The 21,923-nt window shown below is 47.7% G+C and overlaps 1 protein-coding gene across 2 annotated transcripts in view; it reads left to right on the plus strand.

Moving 5' to 3' along the window:
* The window catches only part of XPO7 (exportin 7), an 81,591-nt gene that overhangs the window by 36,206 nt on the left and 23,462 nt on the right, over positions 1 to 21,923 (plus strand). For both annotated transcript variants that reach the window (XM_068174579.1, XM_068174578.1), the window contains 11 exons: positions 1,314 to 1,433; positions 2,445 to 2,591; positions 4,779 to 4,951; positions 6,853 to 7,046; positions 8,399 to 8,504; positions 10,822 to 10,957; positions 12,950 to 13,023; positions 14,648 to 14,719; positions 16,376 to 16,448; positions 18,366 to 18,474; positions 20,553 to 20,659. In XM_068174579.1, the coding sequence (XP_068030680.1) occupies positions 1,314 to 1,433; positions 2,445 to 2,591; positions 4,779 to 4,951; positions 6,853 to 7,046; positions 8,399 to 8,504; positions 10,822 to 10,957; positions 12,950 to 13,023; positions 14,648 to 14,719; positions 16,376 to 16,448; positions 18,366 to 18,474; positions 20,553 to 20,659 (1,311 nt within the window). The remainder of the gene's footprint in view (positions 1 to 1,313; positions 1,434 to 2,444; positions 2,592 to 4,778; positions 4,952 to 6,852; positions 7,047 to 8,398; positions 8,505 to 10,821; positions 10,958 to 12,949; positions 13,024 to 14,647; positions 14,720 to 16,375; positions 16,449 to 18,365; positions 18,475 to 20,552; positions 20,660 to 21,923) is intronic.

Genomic DNA, 21,923 nt, shown 5'->3' on the forward strand with positions numbered 1-21,923 from the left:
CCTTTATTTTAGGATTCCTCTGGGAGATTCCCTGGGGATTCAGGTGCCCCAGGTTGTGCTGAAGCGTCCAAACGCTGCTGAGAGTTTTGAAGCATCTCTAAGGCTGGATTTTCCCTAAAAGCACTTTTTTGCTGGAATTCCAAATTCCAACCTCCTTTCTCCTCACACAGCTTGGAATCTCCTGTTTGCTCATCCCCTTGAGGGAGTGACTCCTGTTATTCCCAAAACAAATCCTAAAACCACAGCAGGAATAGGGGAGCAAACCTGGGAACGCCCCGAGGAGTGGAATTTCTCCTTGCACCCTTCCAAACGAGGCCAAGTCCCATTGGGATGAGAGAGCCAAGAGCACAACTGAGCTCAAAGTCGGATTATTTCTTCTGGGGAAATAAAAAGTTGGATTATTTCTTCTGGGAAAATAATATTAAAAAAGCCTTTCAAACATTTTCCTGGTGCATGTTTCCCATAATTAAAGCTCAGTGAAAACAAGGCTGAGAGGGAAGGGCCTTCAGAAGGAATTTTTCCTTTGAAAAATTTTTCCACTTATTCTGGTGGAGTGTTAATGGCTAATCCCGAATTTCGAGTCTTAAATATTCAGGAGAGATTTGAGGTGTGGGAATCCTTTTTTTGAGTGGAAATCTGAAATTATTCCATTGGGATCCCTGGATGTGGCACTCGGAGCTCTGGGCTGGGTGCCAAGGTGGGGATCAAAGGTTGGACTCTGACATTGGAGGGCTCTTCCGACCTCGGGAATTCCAGAGTTCCAACCTCGGGAATTCCAGAGTTCCAACCTTGGGAATTCCAGAGTTCCAACCTTGGGAATTCCAGAGTTCCAACCTCGGGAATTCCAGAATTCCCACTACAGAAATTCCAGAGTTCCAACCTCAGGAATTCCAGAGTTCCATCCTTGGGAATTCCAGAGTTCCATCCTTGGGAATTCCAGAGTTCCTACCTCAGGAATTCCAGAGTTCCTACCTCAGGAATTCCAGAGTTCCAACCTCAGGAATTCCAGAGTTCCTACCTCAGGAATTCCAGAGTTCCTACCTCAGGAATTCCAGAGTTCCTACCTCAGGAATTCCAGAGTTCCAACCTCAGCAATTCCAGAATTCCGACCTCAGGAATTCCAGAGTTCTGGGGTTTTTGGGATGGAGCTGTTGCTTTGGGTGGTGTGATTCCTTTCTCCGCTGCGGAGACACTGGAGCTGATTGGAGCCCCCAAACCTCAATCCCTGCTCGTGTCATGAGGGGAAAATATCTTCATTTCCTCGTTTTCATCCCTGGTTTTGTGTTTATTCCCGTTTTTCTGTGTCCTGGCAGGTTTTATCCTGCTTGGTGCAGATCGCCTCCGTGCGCCGCTCCCTCTTCAACAACGCCGAGAGGGCAAAGTTCTTATCTCACCTCGTGGATGGAGTGAAGCGGATACTGGAAAACCCCCAGGTGAGTATTCCAGGGGGGAATCGAGGCTCTGTGTCCTCTTCAGCACAGCACATTTCATCCCAAAAAATCCTTTTCATGGATTTTATGGGAAAAAATTCATGGGAAAAAATCCTTTTTCACGTCCCACTTGGACACTTGGCAAAGCGCAGCGTTGTCCTGCTCTTCCCTTTTCCCACCATTCCACTGCCAGGGGAGGTTCACGGTGGATATTAGGAACAATTTCTCCATTAGAAGTTGTTTGAGGGCTGGAAGCATCCCGGGAAATGCCCAAAAACCTGGAAATGTGTCACTTGCTGACCTGGTTTAATGGCCAGAGTGGGATTTATTGGGAGCTTGAGCTTGTTCTCGAAGCTCTCTCTGATTCCATGATGATCCGAGCTCTGGCAGGGGACAGCAGAGCTGCTGCTGTAGAAACAATTTCTCCTTTGGAAGTTGTTTGAGGGCTGGAAGCATCCCGGGAAATGCCCAAAAACCTGGAAATGTGTCACTTGCTGACCTGGTTTAATGGGCAGAGTGGGGCTTGATCTCAGAGCTCTCTCCGATTCCATGATGATCCGAGCTCTGGCAGGGGACAGCAGAGCTGCTGCTGTAGGAACAATTTCTCCTTTGGAAGGTATTTAGGGGCTGGAAGCATCCTGGGAAATGCCCAAAAACCAGGAAATGTGGCAGTTGCTGACCTGGTTTAATGGGTAGAGTGGGATTTTTTGGGAGCTTGTTCTCAGAGCTCTCTCCGATTCCGTGATGATCCATCCCAGGCTCTGGCAGGGGACAGCAGAGCTGCTCCTGTAGGAACAGTTCTCCATTGGAAGAGTGTTTAAGGACTGGAAACATCCCTGGAAGTTTCCAAAACCCAGTAAACCTGGCAGTTGCTGACCTGGTTTAATGGGCAGAGTGGGATTTGTTGGGAGCTTGTTCTCGGAGCTCTCTCCGATTCCGTGATGATCCATCCCAGGCTCTGGCAGGGGACAGCAGAGATGCTCCTGAGTCTCCCTCCTCTTTTTGTCCCCTCAGAGTTTGTCAGACCCCAACAATTACCACGAGTTCTGCCGGCTGCTGGCCCGGTTGAAAAGCAATTACCAACTGGGAGAACTGGTGAAGGTGGAGAACTACCCCGAGGTGATCCGGCTCATCGCCAACTTCACCGTCACCAGCCTGCAGGTACAGCCCTTCCCTGCCCTCTCCTGCCCTTTGGATTCTCTGGAAAACAGGGAATTTTTACAGAAATCCTCCTCTGAATTCCTGAATGCAATCCATGTGGGAAGGCAGAGTTGTTGCCATGCCTCCAGAGGCTTTTCCATATCCTAGCAGGGAATAAAAAAACGTGTTAAATAAGGTTTATTTTTAGGATTCTGTCTCACTTCACCGTCCCAATGTACTCAGAGTGATTGGGAGGAATTGGAATATCATGGATATTCCCTCTGAGTTTTCCAGCTGCGTGTGCAGCTCCCAAACACAGCCCTGCACAGGAGAAGGTTTAGAAAACAAATTCCTTTGTTTGTGGAGTTGGAGTTCCTGGGAAGCAGCTCAGGCTGTGCAGTGCATGGGAGCTGGGGGAGGCCAGGAACTGAGCTGTAAACCCTTCCAGCCCAAATTCTGAGGGAAAAACTTAAACAACACAAATCTCAACTCCCTGCTTTGTTTTCCTTCTCTTTTCCTCTGGAAGGACGAGGAATTTTCTCCCACCAGTGTGCCCTGAAATTCCTGGTTAATTTGGCCACCAGGCTGGTGGAAGGAACTGAGCTTTACTGTAAACCCTTCCAGCCCAAATTCTGAGGGAAAAATTTAAATCATTAACAACACAAATTGTATCTCCTTGCTTTGTTTTCCTTCTCTTTTCCCTCTGGAACCATTGGGAATTTTCTCCCCCCAGTGTGCCCTGAAATTCCTGGTTCATTTGACCACCAGGCTGGTGGAAGGAGCTGAGCTTTAAACACCTTCCCACCCAAATTCTGAGGGAAAACCTTAAATCAAACAACACAAATCTCAACTCCCTGCTTTGTTTTCCTTCTCTTTTCCTCTGCATTGGGAAATTTTCTCCCTTCATTGTGCCCTGAAATTCCTGGTTCATTTGGCAGCCAGGCTGGTGGAAGGAGCTGAGCTTTAAACATCTTCCCACCCAAATTCTTAGAGAAAACCTTAATGAAGAGGTTTTAGGGAAAAGTTTTTTTAGGGAAAAACTTGAATGAAACAACACAAATAGTAACTCCCTGCTTTGTTCTCCTTCCCTTTCTCTCTGGAAGCACTGGGAGTTTGCTCCCTTCATTGTGCCCTGAAATTCCTGGTTCATTTGGCCACCAGGCTGGTGGAAGGAGCTGAGCTTTAAACACCTTCCTACCCAAATTCTGAGGGAAAACCTTGAATGAAACAACAGAAATCATAAATCTCTGCTTTGTTCTCCTTCCCTTTCTCTCTGGAAGCACTGGGAGTTTGCTCCCTTCATTGTGCCCTGAAATTCCTGGTTCATTTGGCCACCAGGCTGGTGGAAGGAGCTGAGCTTTAAACACCTTCCTACCCAAATTCTGAGGGAAAACCTTGAATGAAACAACAGAAATCATAAATCTCTGCTTTGTTCTCCTTCCCTTTCTCTCTGGAAGCACTGGGAGTTTGCTCCCTTCATTGTGCCCTGAAATTCCTGGTTAATTTGGCCACCTGGCTGGTGGAAGGAACTGAGCTTTAAACCCTTCCAGCCCAAATTCTGAGGGAAAACCTTAAATCAAACAACACATCTCGACTCCCTGCTTTGTTTTCCTTCTCTTTTCCTCTGCATTGGGAAATTTGCTCCCTTCATTGTGCCCTGAAATTCCTGGTTCATTTGGCAGCCAGGCTGGTGGAAGGAGCTGAGCTTTAAACATCTTCCCACCCAAATTCTTAGAGAAAACCTTAATGAAGAGGTTTTAGGGAAAAGTTTTTTTAGGGAAAAACTTGAATGAAACAACACAAATAGTAACTCCCTGCTTTGTTCTCCTTCCCTTTCTCTCTGGAAGCACTGGGAGTTTGCTCCCTTCATTGTGCCCTGAAATTCCTGGTTCATTTGGCCACCAGGCTGGTGGAAGGAGCTGAGCTTTAAACACCTTCCTACCCAAATTCTGAGGGAAAACCTTGAATGAAACAACAGAAATCATAAATCTCTGCTTTGTTCTCCTTCCCTTTCCCTCTGGAAGCACTGGGAGTTTGCTCCCTTCATTGTGCCCTGAAATTCCTGGTTCATTTGGCCACCAGGCCAGCGGAAGGTGCAGTGAGCTGAGCTTTAAGCGCCTTCCAACCCAAATTCTGTGGGAAAAACTCGAGTCAAACAACACAAATCATAACTCCCTGCTTTGTTCTCCTTCCCTTTCCCTCTGGAAGCACTGGGAGTTTGCTCCCAACAGCGTGCACTACCTGCTGAGCCTGTGGCAGCGCCTGGCCGCGTCCGTGCCCTACGTGAAGGCCACGGAGCCGCACATGCTGGAGACCTACACGCCCGAGGTGACCAAAGCCTACATCACCTCCCGCCTGGAATCTGTGCACATCATCCTCAGGTGAGGCCAGCCCACACCTGGCAGCTTCTCCTGCCGGTCCCTGGGCTGGGAAAGCTGGGAAGAGCGGGACGTTCCCCCTGCCGAGGACATGGCTGGGGTGGCGTGGTGGGAGGTGTCCCTGGTGGGACATTTAAGCTCTTTTCAACACAAATTATAACTCGCTGCTTTGTTTTCCTTCTCTTTTCCCTCTGGAAGCACTGGGAGTTTGCTCCCAACAGTGTTCCCTGAAATTTCTTAATTTCAAATCCTTAAATTCCAATGTTAATTTGGCAACACGGCCATTAAAGGCCAGCGGAAGGTGCAGCGAGCTGAGCTTTAAACCCTTCCAACCCAAATTCTGGGGCAAAACTTAAATCAAACAGCACAAATTGTAACTCCTTGCTTTGTTTTCTTTCTTTGTTCCCTCTGGAAGCATTGGGAATTTTCTCCCATCAGTGTGCCCTGAAATTCCTGGTTAATTTGGCCACCAAGCCGGTGGAAGGAACTGAGCTTTAAACACCTTCCCACCCAGATTCTGAGGGAAAATCTTAAACAATACAAATTGTAACTCCCTGCTTTATTTTCCTTCTTTGTTCCCTCTGGAAGCACTGGGAATTTGTTCCCAACAACGTGCTCTGGAATTCCTGGTTCATTTGGCAGCCAGGCCAGTGGAAGGTGCAGTGAGCTGAGCATTAAACCTCTTCCAACCCAAATTCTGTGGGAAAAACCTGAGTTAAACAGCACAATTCATAACTCTCTGCTTTGTTTTCATTCATTTTTCCCTCTGGAAGCTCTGGGAATTTTCTCCCACCAGTGTGCTCTGAAATTCCTGGTTCATTTGGCCACCAGGCTGGTGGAAGGAGCTGAGCTTTAAACCCTTCCAACCCAAATTCTGGGGGAAAAACTTAAATCAAACAGCACAAATTGTAACTCCTTGCTTTGTTTTCTTTCTTTGTTCCCTCTGGAAGCATTGGGAATTTTCTCCCATCAGTGTGCCCTGAAATTCCTGGTTAATTTGGCCACCAGGCCGGTGGAAGGAACTGAGCTTTAAACACCTTCCCACCCAGATTCTGAGGGAAAATCTTAAACAATACAAATTGTAACTCCCTGCTTTATTTTCCTTCTTTGTTCCCTCTGGAAGCACTGGGAATTTGTTCCCAACAACGTGCTCTGGAATTCCTGGTTTATTTGGCAGCTAGGCCAGTGGAAGGTGCAGTGAGCTGAGCATTAAACCTCTTCCAACCCAAATTCTGTGGGAAAAACCTGAGTTAAACAGCACAATTCATAACTCTCTGCTTTGTTTTCTTTCTTTGTTCCCTCTGGAAGCATTGGGAATTTTCTCCCATCAGTGTGCCCTGAAATTCCTGGTTAATTTGGCCACCAGGCCGGTGGAAGGAACTGAGCTTTAAACACCTTCCCACCAAATTCTGAGGGAAAAACTTAAATCAAACAACCTAAATTGTAACTCCTTGATTTGTTTTCCTTCTTTGTTCCCCCTGGAAACATTGAGAATTTTCTCCCACCAGTGTGCTCTGAAATTCCTGATTAATTTTGCCTCCAGGCTGGTGGAAGGAACTGAGCTTGAAACCCTTCCAGCCCAAATTCTGAGGGAAAAACTTAAATCAAACAACACAAATTGTTACTCCGTGCTTTGTTTTCCTTCTCTTTTCCCTCTGGAAGCACTGGGAATTTGCTCCCAACAACGTGCCCTGAAATTCCTGGTTCATTTGACAACCAGGCCATTAAAGATGTTGTCCAATGGAAGGTGCTTGAAACTTTTTCCAACCCAATTTCTGCGGTAAAAACCAAACTATTCCAGGATTGTGGGAATTCCAACCAGCATCTCCAGCACCCCTGGCAGTAAAACCAGAGCTGCTGCTGCCGGGCACTTCCCTGCTCCATTTGGCACGTGGATTTTGCAGGGATGGCCTGGAGGACCCTCTGGAGGACACGGGGCTGGTGCAGCAGCAGCTGGACCAGCTGTCCACCATCGGGCGCTGCGAGTACGAGAAGACGTGCGCGCTGCTGGTGCAGCTCTTCGACCAGGCCGCCCAGTCCTACCAGGAGCTGCTGCAGAGCGCCAGCGCCAGCCCCATGGACCTGGCAGTGCAGGAAGGTCAGCCCGGGCACGGGGCGGGGGCTCCTTCCCACGGGGCTGCTCTTCCCGAGGGTGCTGTTCCTGGAGAAGCCCCGCCGAGGGCGGGGATGGCGCGGTTGCGCCTTGGGAGTGCTTCCCTGTCCAGTGCTGTCGATCCCATGGATCCCAATCCCATCCCATGGATCCCCATCCCAATCCCATCCCACCCATCCCAATCCCACCCCAAATCCCATCCCATGGATCCCAATCCCATGGATCCCAATCCCATGGATCCCAATCCCATCCCATGGATCCCAATCCCATGGATCCCAATCCCATGGATCCCAATCCCATGGATCCCAATCCCATCCCAAATCCCATCCCATGGATCCCAATCCCATGGATCCCAATCCCATCCCATGGATCCCAATCCCATCCCAAATCCCATCCCATGGATCCCAATCCCATGGATCCCAATCCCATCCCATGGATCCCAATCCCATCCCATGGATCCTAATTCCCAATCCCATCCCAAATCCCATCCCAAGGATTCCAATCCCAGTGCCACGGATCTCATCCCATGGATCCCAATCCCATCCTATGGATCTCAATCCCATCCCAAATCCCTTGTATCCCGATCCCATCCCATGGATCCAAATCCCATCCCAAATCCCTTGGATCCCGATCCCATCCCATGGATCCAAATCCCATCCCATGGATCCCAATCCCATCCCAAATCCCATCCCATCCCGTCCTATCCCATCCCATGGATATTTTGGGAGAAATTTGATTTATTTTGGGAAGAAATTGATTTCTTTGGGGAAAAATGGATTTCTATGGGAGGAAATGGATTGATTTTGGAGAAAACGGATTGATTTTGGGAAAAACTGATTGATTTTGGGAAAAACTGATTGATTTTGGGAAAAACTGATTGATTTTGAGTGAGATGGCCACTAAAAGAGGAGGTGACAACTCTGGCAGTGTCCCCAGGGCAGGATGAGGTTTTCCAAGGGAAAATTGATTTATTTTGGCAAAGATGGATTTCTTTTGGGAAAGATGGATTTGTTTTGGGGAAAATGGATTTATTTTGGGAAAAACAGATTTCTTTGGGATTTCTTTGGCCATGCAGTGCCAGCTGTGGGTGCCCAGGGAGGGTGGCAGCCTGCCAGTGTTCCCTGTGTGTCCCCAGGGCAGGATGAGTTTTTCCAAGGGAAAAATTGGTTTATTTTGGGAAAGATGGATTTATATTGGGGAAAATGGATTTATTTTGGGGAAAAATGGATTTATTTTGGAGAAAAGTGGATTTCTTTGGGATTTCCTTTGCCACACGGTGCCAGCCGTGGGTGCCCAGGGAGGGTGGCAGCCTGCCAGTGTGCCCTGTGTGTCCCCAGGGCGCCTGACGTGGCTGGTGTACATCATCGGCGCCGTCATCGGCGGCCGTGTGTCCTTCGCCAGCACGGACGAGCAGGACGCCATGGACGGAGAGCTGGTCTGCAGGTAGGGAATGCCAGCAGAACCCACCCGGGAATTCCAGCTGAATCCACCCGTAAATTCCAGAAAAATCCACCCGGGAATTCCAGCTGAATCCCCCCAGGAATGCCAGGAAAATCCACCCGGGAATTCCAGGAAAATCCACCCGGGAATTCCAGCTGAATCCACCCAGGAATGCCAGCAGATCCCACCCGGGAATTCCAGCTGAATCCACCCAGGATGTTCCATTACATCAACTCACAATATTCCATTAAATCCCCCAGGGATATTCCATTACATCGAGTCAGGATGTTCCATTAAATCCACTCAGGATATTCCATTAAATCCACCCAGGATGTTCCATTAAATTCACCTGAGATATTCCATTAAATCCACTCAGGAATTCCAGTAAAATCCCCCAGGGATGTCCCATTAAATCCACCCGAGATATTCCATTAAATTCACTCAGGATATTCCATTAAATCCACCTGGAATGATCCATTAAATCTACCCAGGATATTCCATTAAATCCCCCAGGGATATTCCATTAAATCCTCCAGGGATATTCCATTAAATCCACCTGGGATATTCCATTACATCCACCCCAGATATTCCATTAAATCCACTCAGGATATTCCATTAAATCCACTCAGGATAATCCATTAAATCCACTCAGGATATTCCGTTAAATCCACCCAGGATATTCCATTAACTCCACCCAGGAATTCCATAAAATCCCCCAGGATATTCCATTAAATCCACCCGGGATATTCCATTACATCCACCCCAGATATTCCATTAAATCCACTCCGGATATTCCATTAAATCCACCCGGGATATTCCATTACATCCACCCCAGATATTCCATTAAATCCACCTGGGATATTCCATTAAATCCACATGGGATATTCCATTAAATCCACTCCGGATATTCCATTAAATCCACCGGGATATTCCATTAAATCCACTCAGGATATTCCATTAAATCCACCTGGGATATTCCATTAAATCCACTTGGGATATTCCATTAAATCCAGCTGGGATATTCCATTAAATCCACTTGGGACATTCCATTAAATCCACCCAGGAATTCCAGTAAAATCCCCCAGGGATGTTGCATTGAATCCACTCAGGATATTCCATTAAATCCACTCAGGATATTCCATTGAATCCACCCAGGATATTCCATTAAATCCACCTGGGATATTCCATTAAATCCACTCAGGATATTCCATTAAATCCACTCAGGATATCCCAGCAGATCCCACTCCCAGGAGCTGGGAGAGCATTATTCCCATTTTTCCAGCTCTGATTCCAGTGGGAAATCGAGCTGGGAAGGGATGGAGGGTGCTGGGTGCTCCTGCTGATTCCCAGTGGGAATCTGGCTCGTGGCAGGGAATGAGGGTGGAAAAATTGTTCATTAATTGTTTGTTAATTACTGATTAGGGAATGTTTGGCTTGGAAATACTGGGAGTTACTGGGAATATTTGGCTTGGAAAATTCAGATTTTATGATGTCATGGCCTGGATTTTTGGGATTCCAGTGGGAATTTAGGTCGTAACAGAAAACAAGAGGTAAGAGCAGGGAAAATTGAATTTTTGTCCCCCCTTTTGTCCCCATTTTCTCCCCCTTTTCCCCCTTCTTTCCCTTTCCTTCTTTCTTTCTTTCTTTCTTTCTTTCTCCTTCTTTGCCCTTTTTTCCCCCCTCTTTCCTTATTTTCCCCCTCTTTATTTTCCCCCTTTTCTTTCCCCCCTTTCTTTCCCCCCTTTCTATTCCCCCTTTCTTTTCCTCCCTTTCTTTCCCCCTTCCTTTCCCCCTTTTCTTTCCCCCTTTCTTTTCCACCCCCCCCTTTCTTTTCCCCCCCTTTCCCCACCTCCTTTCCCCACCTCCTTTCCCCTTTCTTTTTCCCCATTTTCCCCCTTTCTATCCTTTTTTTCTTTCCCCCTTTTCTTCCCCCTTTCTTTCCCCCCTTTTCCCCCCTTTTTCCCCCATTTCCCCCTCCCCCTCCTTTCTTTTCTTCCCTTCACCCTCTCTTTTCTTCCCTCTCCTTTCTTCCCCTTTTTCTTTCCCCCCTTTTCTTTCCCCCATTTTCCTCCCCCCTTTTCCCCCTTTCTCTTCCTTCCTTTCCCCCTTCCTTTCCCCCTTTTCCCATCTTTTCCCCCTTTCTATTCCCCCTCTCCTTTCTTCCCCCTTTGTTTCCCCTCTTTCGTTGCCCCCTTTCTTTTCCCCCTTTTTCGCTTTTTCCCCCTTTCTCTCCCCACTTTCCCCCTTCCTTTCCCCCTTTCTCTCCCCCCTCTCCCCCTTTCCTTTCCCCCTTTCCCCCTTCCTTCCCCCGTGCCCGCAGGGTGCTGCAGCTGATGAACCTGACGGACTCGCGCCTGGCGCAGGCGGGCAATGAGAAGCTGGAGCTGGCCATGCTCAGCTTCTTCGAGCAGTTCCGCAAGATCTACATCGGGGACCAGGTGCAGAAATCCTCCAAGGTAGGGAGATCCCAATCCTCCTTCCTTTCCTCCAGGGTAGGGGAAATTCCAAAATCCCTCCCTTCCCTTCCTCCAAGGTAGGCAGATCCCAAATCCTCCTTCCCTTCCTCCAAGGCAGGGAGATCCCAATCCTCCCTTCCCTTCCTCCAGGGTAGGGAGATCCCAATCTTCCTTCCCATCCTCCAGGTTAGGGAGATCCCAAATCCTCCTTCCCTTCCTCCAGGGTAGGGAGATCCCAATCCTCCCTTCCCTTCCTCCATGGTGGGGAGATCCCAATCCTCCCTTCCCTTCCTCCAGGGTGGGGAGATCCCAAATCCCTCCCTTCCCTTCCTCCAGGGTGAGGAGATCCCAAATCCCTCCCTTCCCTTCCTCCAGGGTGGGGAGATCCCAATCCTCCTTCCCATCCTCCAGGGTAGGGAGATCCCAAATCCTCCTCCAGGGTAGGGGAAATTCCAAAATCCCTCCCTTCCCTTCCTCCAAGGAAGGCAGATCCCAATCCTCCTTCGCTTCCTCCAGGGTGGGGAGGTCCCAAATCCTTCCCTTCCCTTCCCTTCCCTTCCCTTCCCTTCCCTTCCCTTCCCTTCCCTTCCCTTCCCTTCCCTTCCCTTCCCTTCCCTTCCCTTCCCTTCCCTTCCCTTCCCTTCCCTTCCCTTCCCTTCCCTTCCCTTCCCTTTCTCCAGGGCAGGGAGATCCCAAATCCTCCCTTCCCAAGGAAAACCAACCTCCTTTGTTCATTTCTGCTCCTTTCACCTGCACTTCAATCCCATCTTCTGTCACTTCTCCTCCTTCTTCTTCCAAATAAATCCCATTTTCTGTCATTTCTCCTCAAAATAAATCCCATTTCTGCGATTTCTCCTCATTTCTCCAGGACTTAAATCCCATTTTCTCTGATTTCTCCTCGTTTTACCTGGAATTAAATCCCATTTTCTCTGATTTTTCCTGGAATTAAATCCTGTTTCTGCGATTTCTCCTAGAATTAAATCCCATTTTCTCTGATTTCTCCTGGAATTAAATCCCGTTTCTGCGATTTCTCCTAGAATTAAATCCCATTTTCTCTGATTTCTCCTGGAATTAAATCCCATTTTCTCTGATTTCTCCCTCGTTTTACCTGGAATTAAATCCCATTTTTGGGATTTCTCCTCATTTCACCTGGAAATAAATCCCATTTTCTGGGATTTCTCCTGGAATATTTAAATCCCATTTCTGGGATTTCTCCTAGAATTAAATCCCATTTTCTCTGATTTCTCCCTCGTTTTACCTGGAATTAAATCCCATTTCTGGGATTTCTCCTCATTTCACCTGGAAATAAATCCCATTTTCTCTGATTTTTCCTGGAATTAAATCCAATTTCTGTGGTTTCCTCATTAATTCCCAAGTTTTAGCTTTCCCAACGCTGAGCTGCATTGGGAATAATGGGAAATAGAGACTTGGATTTAGTTTTTCCCTATTTTTTTTTATTCCTGGGATCACCTCAAACACCCCCCATACTTCTCCCTGCTTTTAAAATGGGAATAAATTTGAATTCCCTTCATCCCAAGGGATTTGTAGCTGTGTTTAGGGATGTAAAATCCATTTTTTCAGTTAAAAAAGAACCAGGAATGTTGGTCTGGGATTGGGTTCTGTCCCTTCCTGGAGGAGAAATTTGGACTGGGGTCAAATCCTTTCCCAGGGATTTGGGAACTGCTGAGAATTCCAGAGCAATCCACTCCAGTCCTGGCTGTGTTTGGAGGTGGAGCAGTTAAATCCCATTTTTTTCGGGAATTTTCCTGGAAAAACCCAAATCCTCCTCCTTTAGTGCCGAGCCACGCCGCTAGGACAAAAAAAAAGAGGAAAAAATCAGGGGAAAAAATCAGGATTATGATGGATGGAATGAACCCAATGGGAAAATCCCACAAGATCCCCTTCTGCCAGAGAGGGAGAAGCGGATTTTTGGGGATAATTCCCATTTTTCCTGGCAGTTTGGAAGCCTTTTTTCCATGTTTTTTTGGGCAGCTCTACCGGAGGCTCTCTGAGGTGCTGGGGCTGAACGACGAGACCATGGTGCTGAGCGTGTTCATCGGGAAGATGTGAGTGTCCAGCAGCATTCCAGGGAATTCCTGGAATTCTCTCCGGGAAAAACGCCCGAAAAACCTGGAATTCCTGCTGCTCTGGGAGGGGCAGGGTTTAGGGAGCTCGGGGAGTTTAGCGTGGAATTTTCCAAATGGCCCAAAAGTGGCCCAAAATTGACACACATTCCAGAAGAATTCCACGAATTTCACAAAAAAACGGCACCAAAGCGCCACGAATTCCACAGGAATTCTACAAAAATTCCAGGTACAGCCAATCCCAGAGAATTCCATGTGTAACCAATCCCACAGAATTCCAGGCACTGCCAATCCCTCAGATTCCCAGGGGCCTGGAATCCCAGAGAATCTCAGGTGCAGCCAATCCCAGAGAATTCCAAGGGCCTGGAATCCCAGAGAATTCCAGGTTCTGCCAATCCCAGAGAATCCCAGGGGCCTGGAATGCCAGAGAATTCCACGTGTAGCCAATCCCACAGAATCCCAGGTGTGACCAATCCCAGAGAATTCCAGGTGCAGCCGATCCTACAGAACTCCAGGGTCCTGGGATCCCAGAGAATTCCAGGTACAGCCAATCCCACAGAATTCCAGAGAATTCCATGTGTAACCAATCCCACAGAATCCCAGGGTCCTGGAATCCCAGAGAATTCCAGGTTCAACCAATCCCACAGAATCCCAGGTGCTGCCAATCCCACAGAAACCCAGGGGTCTGGAATCCCACAGAATTCCAGGTGTAGCCAATCCCACAGAATTCCAAGGGTCTGGAATCCCACAGAATTCCAGAGAATTCTATGTGTAGCCAATCCCACAGAATTCCAGATAAATCCAGGTGCAGCCAATCCCACAGAATCCCAGGTGCTGCCAATCCCAGAGAATTCCAGGGGCCTGGAATCCCACACAATTCCAGATGCTGCAAATCCCACAGAATCTCAGGGAACTGGAATCCCAGAGAATTCCAGGTGTAACCAATCCCAGAGAATCCCGGGTTCTGCCAATCCCACAGAATTCCAGGCACTGCCAATCCCAGAGAATTCCAGGTGCTGCCAATCCCACAGATATCCCAGGGTCTGGAATCCCACAGAAATCCAGGTGCTGCCAATCCCAGAAAATTCCAGATGTAGCCAATCCTACAGAATCCCAGAGAATTCCAGGTGCAGCCAATCCCACAGAATTCCAGGTGTGTCCAATCCCACAGAATTCCAAGGGTCTGGAATCCCACAGAAATCCAGGTGCAGCCAATCCCAGAAAATTCCAGATGTAGCCAATCCTACAGAATCCCAGAGAATCCCAGGGAACTGGAATCCCAGAGAATTCCAGGTTCTGCCAATCCCACACAATTCCAAGGGCCTGGAATCCCAGAGAATTCCAGGTGTAGCCAATCCCAGAGAATTCCAGGTGTAACCAATCCCAGAGAATTCCAGGGGCCTGGAATCCCACAGAACCCCAGGTGTCCCCTGGGATCCGGGATATCTGCAGATCCATTTTCCCAGCCAAACCTGATTTTACTCCCACTTTTGTGCCTCGTGCTGTTGGGAGATGGGAAAACCGGAAAAAATCCACCACAATTCCCAGAAAAAATCCCGGAAAAATCCCAGATCAATCCCGTCTCATCCGTGTTTTTCCTTCCCAGCATCACCAACCTGAAGTACTGGGGCCGCTGCGAGCCCATCACCTCCAAGACCCTGCAGCTGCTCAACGACCTCTCCATCGGATATCCTTTTGGGAGGAGCTCCCAAATCCTCGGGAAGAGCCATCCAGGAGTTCTGCTGGAATGGCAGCTGGCCCACATTCCCGGTTTTTTTTTGGGAATGGGGGGAGAGGAGGGCGGGCTGGGGCTCGTGGGATGTGGATTTTTGGTGTCGTGGGCCAGAATTCCTGCGCAAACAGGCAGATTGCAGTCTGTCTTCTGGTTTTCCGGGAATTCCACGCATTCCAGGGAATTCCACAAGCTCCAGGAGAATTCCAGGGGTTTCAGGAATTCCACATATTCCAGAAGTTCCTGGGTTTTTCCCCAGGGTGTCTCCCAGTGCCCAGATTTGCACAATTTGGGTTTTCCTTGGAACAAACAGAAGAGAATTCCCAATTTATTGAGAACCAGACAGAATTCCCAACATCTGAATAATCCAGCCCCAATCCCATTTTTCCATCATATCCCTGGAAGTGATTTTCCAGGAATTCCAGAAGTTCCAGGAATTCCAGAATTTCTAGGAACTCCAGACCCTGAGATTTACCCCAGGGCATCTCCCCAAGACGAGATTTGCAAAATTTGGGTTTTCCTTGAAAAAACATAAAATTCCCAATTTGTGTAATAATCCAGCCCCAATCCCATTTTTCCAGCCTTGCCCTGGAAGTGATTTTCCAAGAATTCCAGAATTTCCCGGAATTCCTGAAGTTCCAGACCCGGAGTTTTTCCCCAGTGAACACCAAAGCTCTCCCCAAGCCAAGATTTGGGTTATCCTTGGAAAAACTCACAAAATTCCCAATTTTTTGAATCATCCATTCCCAATCCCATTTTTCCATCGTATCCCTGGGAGTGTTTTCCGGGGAATTCCAGAATTTCTATGAATTCCAGAATTTCCAGGAACTCCAGACCCGGAGTTTTTCCCCAGGGCGTCTCCCCAAGCCGAGATTTGCACTATTTGGGTTATCCATGGGACAAACATAAAATTCCCAATTTTCTGGATGATCCAGCCCCAATCCCATTTTTCCATCGTATTCCTGGGAGTTTTTTCCAGGAATTCCAGAATTTCCAGGAATCCCAGGAATTCCTGAAGTTCCAGACCCGGAGTTTTTCCCCAGTGATCACCAAAGGTCTCCCCAAGCCATGATTTGGGTTATCCTTGGAAAAACCCACAAAATTCCCAATTTTTTGTGTAATCCATCCCCAATCCCATTTTTCCATCGTATCCCTGTGAGTGATTTTCCAGGAATTCCAGAATTTCCAGGAATTCCTGAAGTTCCAGACCCAAAATTTTTCCCCTGTGTTCACCGAAGGTCTCCCCAAGCTAAGATATGCACAATTTGGATTTTCCTTGGGAAAAACCATCAATTTCCCAAATTCCTGAGTAATCCAGACCCAATCCCATTTTTCCATCGTATCCCTGGGAGTTTTTTTCCAGGAATTCCAGAATTTCCAGGAATCCCAGGAATTCCTGAAGTTCCAGACCTGGAGTTTTCCCCTGTGATCACCAGAGGTCTCCCCAAGCCAAGATTTGGGTTATCCTTGGTAAAACCCACAAAATCCCCAATTTTCTTTGTAATCCAGCCCCAATCCCATTTTTCCATCGTATCCCTGGGAGTGTTTTCCGGGGAATTCCAGGAATTCCAGGAACTCCAGGAGTTCTGCCTCTTCCTTGACGCCCTGCACCTACAGCAGCGTGCGGAAGCTGGTGAAGCTCAGCGCCGTGCAGTTCATGCTGAACAATCACACGGTGAGCGCGCCCTCCCTGCCTCATTCCCGGGGAAATTCCCTCCTGGAATTCCCCTCTGGAATTCCAGCTGCCTCCCTGCCCTTCTGTGCTGCTGGGGGAAGTTTTCAGCGTTTTTTTGGGTTTTTTTTTGGTGGAATTCTTTGGTTTTGAGGGGTTTTTGCTTTGGTGGTGCTTCCCATTCCCGAAGATTTCTGCTCTCCGGGAAATCCTGGAAAAAATTCCTGGAAAATTCCCAGCCTGGGGGAGTGGGAGGATGGGATTTGAGATTCCAGGATTCCATTCCCTGATGTTCCCAATCCCAGCAGCGCTTCCAGAGGCTTTGCATTCCCTGCTGGCACCAGGGGGGAATTCCTGGAGCTCAGGGATGACGGCCAGGAATTCCTGGAGATCCCAGGATGATTGCCAGGAATTCCTGGATTTCGTGGAGGTTTTCCAGGAATTCCTGGAGTTAGAGAGGTTCTCCAGGCATTCCCAGGAATGATTTCCTGGATTTCATGGAGGTTTTCCAGGAATTCCTGGAGTTCCCAGGATGATTTCCAGGAATTCCTGGATTTCATGGAGGTTTTCCAGGAATTCCTGGGGTTCAAGGATGATTTCCAGGAATTCCTGGATTTTTGGGAGGTTCTCCAAGCATTTCCAGGACATTTTCTGGGAATTCCTGGATTTCAGGGAGGTTTTCCTGGAATTCCTGGATTTCAGAGAGGTTTTCCAGGAATTCCTGGATTTCAGGGAGGTTTTCCAGGAATTCCTGGAGTTCCCAGGATGATTTCCAGGAATTCCTGGAGTTCCCAGGATGATTGCCAGGAATTCCTGGATTTCGTGGAGGTTTTCCAGGAATTCCTGGAGTTAGAGAGGTTCTCCAGGCATTCCCAGGAATGATTTCCTGGATTTCAGGGATGTTTTCCAGGAATTCCTGGAGTTCCCAGGATGATTTCCAGGAATTCCTGGATTTCATGGAGGTTTTCCAGGAATTCCTGGAGTTCAAGGATGATTTCCAGGAATTCCTGGATTTTGGGGAGGTTCTCCAAGCATTTCCAGGACATTTTCCAGGAATTCCTGGGTTTCAGGGAGGTTTTCCAGGATTTCATGGATTTCAGGGAGGTTTTCCAGGACTTCCTTGAGTTCAAGGATGTTTTCCAGGAATTTCCCGCATGATTTCCAGGAATTCCTGGAATTCAGGGAGATTTTCCAGACATTTCCAGGATGTTTTCCAGCATTTCCTGGAATTAAGAGATTTGTTCCAGGCATTCCTGGGAATGATTTCCAGGAATTCCTGGATGTCAGCGATGATTTCCAGGAATTCCTAGAGTTCCCAGGATGATTCCCAGGAATTCCTGGATTTCAGGGAGGTTTTCCAGGAATTTCCCGGATGATTTCTAGGATTTCCTGGATTTCATGGAGGTTTTACAGGAATTCCTGGAGTTAAAGAGTACAAGGATGTTTTCCAGGATTTCCTGGATTTCAGGGAGCTTTTCCAGGAATTCCTGGATTTCAGGGAGCTTTTCCAGGCATTTCCAGGAATGTTTTCCAGGAATTCCTGGATTTCAGGTGACGTTTTCCAGGATTTCCTGGATTTCAGGTAGCTTTTCCAGGAATTTCCTGGAATGTTTTCCAGGATTTCAGGAGCTTTTTCAGGCATTTCCAGGATGTTTTCCAGGGTTTCAGGGAGCCTTTCCAGGAATTCCTGGATTTCAGGGAGGTTTTCCAGGCATTCCCAGGAATGTTTTCCAGGATTTCCTGGATTTCAGGGAGCTTTTCCAGGATTTCCTGGATTTCAGGAAGCTTTTCCAGGATTTCCTGGATTTCAAGGAGGTTTTCCAGGCGTTTCCAGCAATTCCTGGATTTCAGGGAGCTTTTCCAGGATGTTTTCCTGGCATTCCCAGAATTTCCCAGGCATTCCCACTTTTCCTTTTCCAGAGCGAGCACTTTTCCTTCCTGGGGATCAACAACCAGTCCAGCCTGTCGGACATGCGCTGCCGCACCACGTTCTACACGGCGCTGGGCCGGCTCCTCATGGTGGATTTAGGTATTTTTCCAGGAATTCCGCCACAATTCCAGCTTTTCTCAGCTCCGCTTTGGGATTTCGGCAGGTGCAGCTCCAGCAGGAAAAGCCACATGGAGAAGGAGAAGCGGGAATTGGGGTTGGAGCGGAGAATATCCCCGAAAAACGGGGCTGGGATTTTCCCGTCGCGCCAAAACTTGGGACAAAATTTCCCATCCCAAAATTTGGGATCAATTTTCCCATTCCAAAATTTGGGATCAATTTTCCCACTCCAAAATTTGGGATCAATTTTCCCATTCCAAAATTTGGGATCAGCTTTCCCATCCCAAAATTTGGGATCAGCTTTCCCATCCCACCAATATTTGGGATCAATTTTCCCATTCCAAAATTTGGGATCAATTTTTCCATCCCAAAATTTGGGATCAAATTTTTCCATCCCACCGAGATTTGGGGATGAATTTTCCCTAGATTTTCCTTGTTTTCCCATGGATTTTCCATGTTTTTTTCTGTGAATTTTCCATGTTTTTAATGGATTTTCCCTGTTTTTCCATGGATTTTCCATGTTTTCCCTGTTTTCCAGGGGAGGACGAGGATCAGTATGAGCAGTTCATGGGGGATGTCCCATGGATTTCCCATGGTTTTTCCATGGCTTCTCCCTGTTTTTCCATGTTTTCCATTAGTTTTCCCTGTTTTTCCATTAATTTTCCCTGTTTTTCCATGGATTTTCCATATTTTCCATGGATTTTCCATATTTTCCCTGTTTTCCAGGGGAGGACGAGGATCAGTACGAGCAGTTCATGGGGGATGTCCCATGGTTTCTCCATGTTTTTCCATGAATTTTTGATGGATTTTCCATGGTTTTTTCCATGAATTTTCCATGGATTTTCCCTGTTTTTCCATGAATTTTCCATGGATTTTCCCTGTTTTTCCATGGATTTTCCATGGATTTTCCCTGTTTTCCAGGGGAGGATGAGGATCAATACGAGCAGTTCATGGGGGATGTCCCATGGATTTCCCATGTTCTCCATATTTTCCCTGTTTTTCCATGAATTTTCGATGGATTTTCCATGTTTTTTTCCATGTTTTCCCTGTTTTTCCCTGTTTTTCCATGGATTTTCCCTGTTTTTCCATTAATTTTCCATGGATTTTCCCTGTTTTTCCATGGATTTTCCATGGATTTTCCCTGTTTTCCAGGGGAGGACGAGGATCAATACGAGCAGTTCATGGGGGATGTCCCATGGATTTCCCATGGTTTCTCCATATTTTCCCTGTTTTTCCATGAATTTTCCATGGATTTTCCATGTTTTTTTCCATGTTTTCCCTGTTTTTCCATGGATTTTCCCTGTTTTTCCATGGATTTTCCATGTTTTTCCCTGTTTTCCAGGGGAGGACGAGGATCAGTACGAGCAGTTCATGGGGGATGTCCCATGGATTTCCCATATTTCTCCATGGTTTCTCCATGTTTTCCCATGAATTTTCGGTGGATTTCCCATGGTTTTTTCCATGGATTTTCCCTGTTTTCCCATGAATTTTCCATGTTTTTCCCTGTTTTCCAGGGGAGGACGAGGATCAGTACGAGCAGTTCATGGGGGATGTCCCATGGATTTCCCATATTTCTCCATGGTTTCTCCATGTTTTCCCATGAATTTTCGATGGATTTCCCATGGTTTTTTCCATGGATTTTCCCTGTTTTCCCATGAATTTTCCATGTTTTTCCATGTTTTTCCCTGTTTTCCAGGGGAGGACGAGGATCAGTACGAGCAGTTCATGGGGGATGTCCCATGGATTTCCCATATTTCTCCATGGTTTCTCCATGTTTTCCCATGAATTTTCGATGGATTTCCCATGGTTTTTTCCATGGATTTTCCCTGTTTTCCCATGAATTTTCCATGTTTTCTCATGGATTTTCCCTGTTTTCCAGGGGAGGACGAGGATCAGTACGAGCAGTTCATGGGGGATGTCCCATGGATTTCCCATATTTCTCCATGGTTTCTCCATGTTTTCCCATGAATTTTCGGTGGATTTCCCATGTTTTTTCCATGGATTTTCCCTGTTTTCCCATGAATTTTCCATGTTTTTCCATGTTTTTCCCTGTTTTCCAGGGGAGGACGAGGATCAGTACGAGCAGTTCATGCTGCCCCTCACCGCTGCCTTCGAGGCCGTGGCTCAGATGTTCAGCACCAACTCCTTCAACGAGCAGGAGGCCAAGGTGCGCCGGAGGGAATTCCTGGATTTCCCGGGAGCCTTTCCAGCCATTCGGGGTTCCTGAATCCCTTGGGATCAGGCCAGAGGAATTGGGATCCATCCCAAGGGATTTGGGGTTCCTGAATCCCTTGAGATCTGTCCAGCGGAATTGGGATCAGTTGAGGAGGAATTGAGATCAGCGTAGTGGGAATTGGGGTTCCTGAATCCCTTGGGGTAAATCCAGAGGGAATTGGGATCAGTCCAAAGGGAATTGGGATTGATCCAGAGAGAATAGGGGTTCCTGAATACTTTGGGATCGGTCCAGAGGGAATTGGGGTTCCTGAATCCCTTGGGGTAAATCCAGAGGGAATTGGGATCAGTCCTGAGGGAATTGGGATTGATCCAGAGAGAATAGGGGTTCCTGAATACTTTGGGATTGGTCCAGAGGGAATTGGGGTTCCTGAATCTCTTGGGGTAAATCCAGAGGGAATTGGGATCAGTCCAAAGGGAATTGGGATTGATCCACAGGGAAACGGGGTTCCTGAATCCCTTGGGATCAAATTAGAGGGAATTGGGATCAGTCCTGAGGGAATTGGGATTGATCCAGAGGGAATAGGGGTACCTGAATCCTTTGGGATCGGTCCAGAGGGAATTGGGTTCCTGAATTCCTTGGGGTAAATCCAGAGGGAATTGGGATCAGTCCACAGGGAATTGGGATTGATCCAGAGGGAATCGGGGTTCCTGAATCCCTTGGGATCAATTTAGAGGGAATTGGGATCAGTCCTGAGGGAATTGGGATTGATCCAGAGGGAACAGGGGTACCTGAATCCTTTGGGATCGGTCCAGAGGGAATTGGGGTTCCCAAATCCCTTGGGGTAAATCCAGAGGGAATTGGGGTTCCCAAATCCCTTGGGGTAAATCCAGAGGGAATTGGGGTTCCCAAATCCCCTGGGGTAAATCCAGAGGGAATTGGGGTTCCCAAATCCCTTGGGGTAAATCCAGAGGGAATTGGGGTTCCCGAATCCCTTGGGGTAAATCCAGAGGGAATTGGGGTTCCCGAATCCCTTGGGGTAAATCCAGAGGGAATTGGGGTTCCCGAATCCCTTGGGGTAAATCCAGAGGGAATTGGGGTTCCCGAATCCCTTGGGGTAAATCCAGAGGGAATTGGGGTTCCCAAATCCCTTGGGGTAAATCCAGAGGGAATTGGGGTTCCCGAATCCCTTGGGGTAAATCCAGAGGGAATTGGGGTTCCCAAATCCCTTGGGGTAAATCCAGAGGGAATTGGGGTT

Source organism: Anomalospiza imberbis, chromosome 28 (genome assembly GCF_031753505.1).
Source record: "Anomalospiza imberbis isolate Cuckoo-Finch-1a 21T00152 chromosome 28, ASM3175350v1, whole genome shotgun sequence".
NCBI classification, from domain to species: domain Eukaryota; kingdom Metazoa; phylum Chordata; class Aves; order Passeriformes; family Viduidae; genus Anomalospiza; species Anomalospiza imberbis.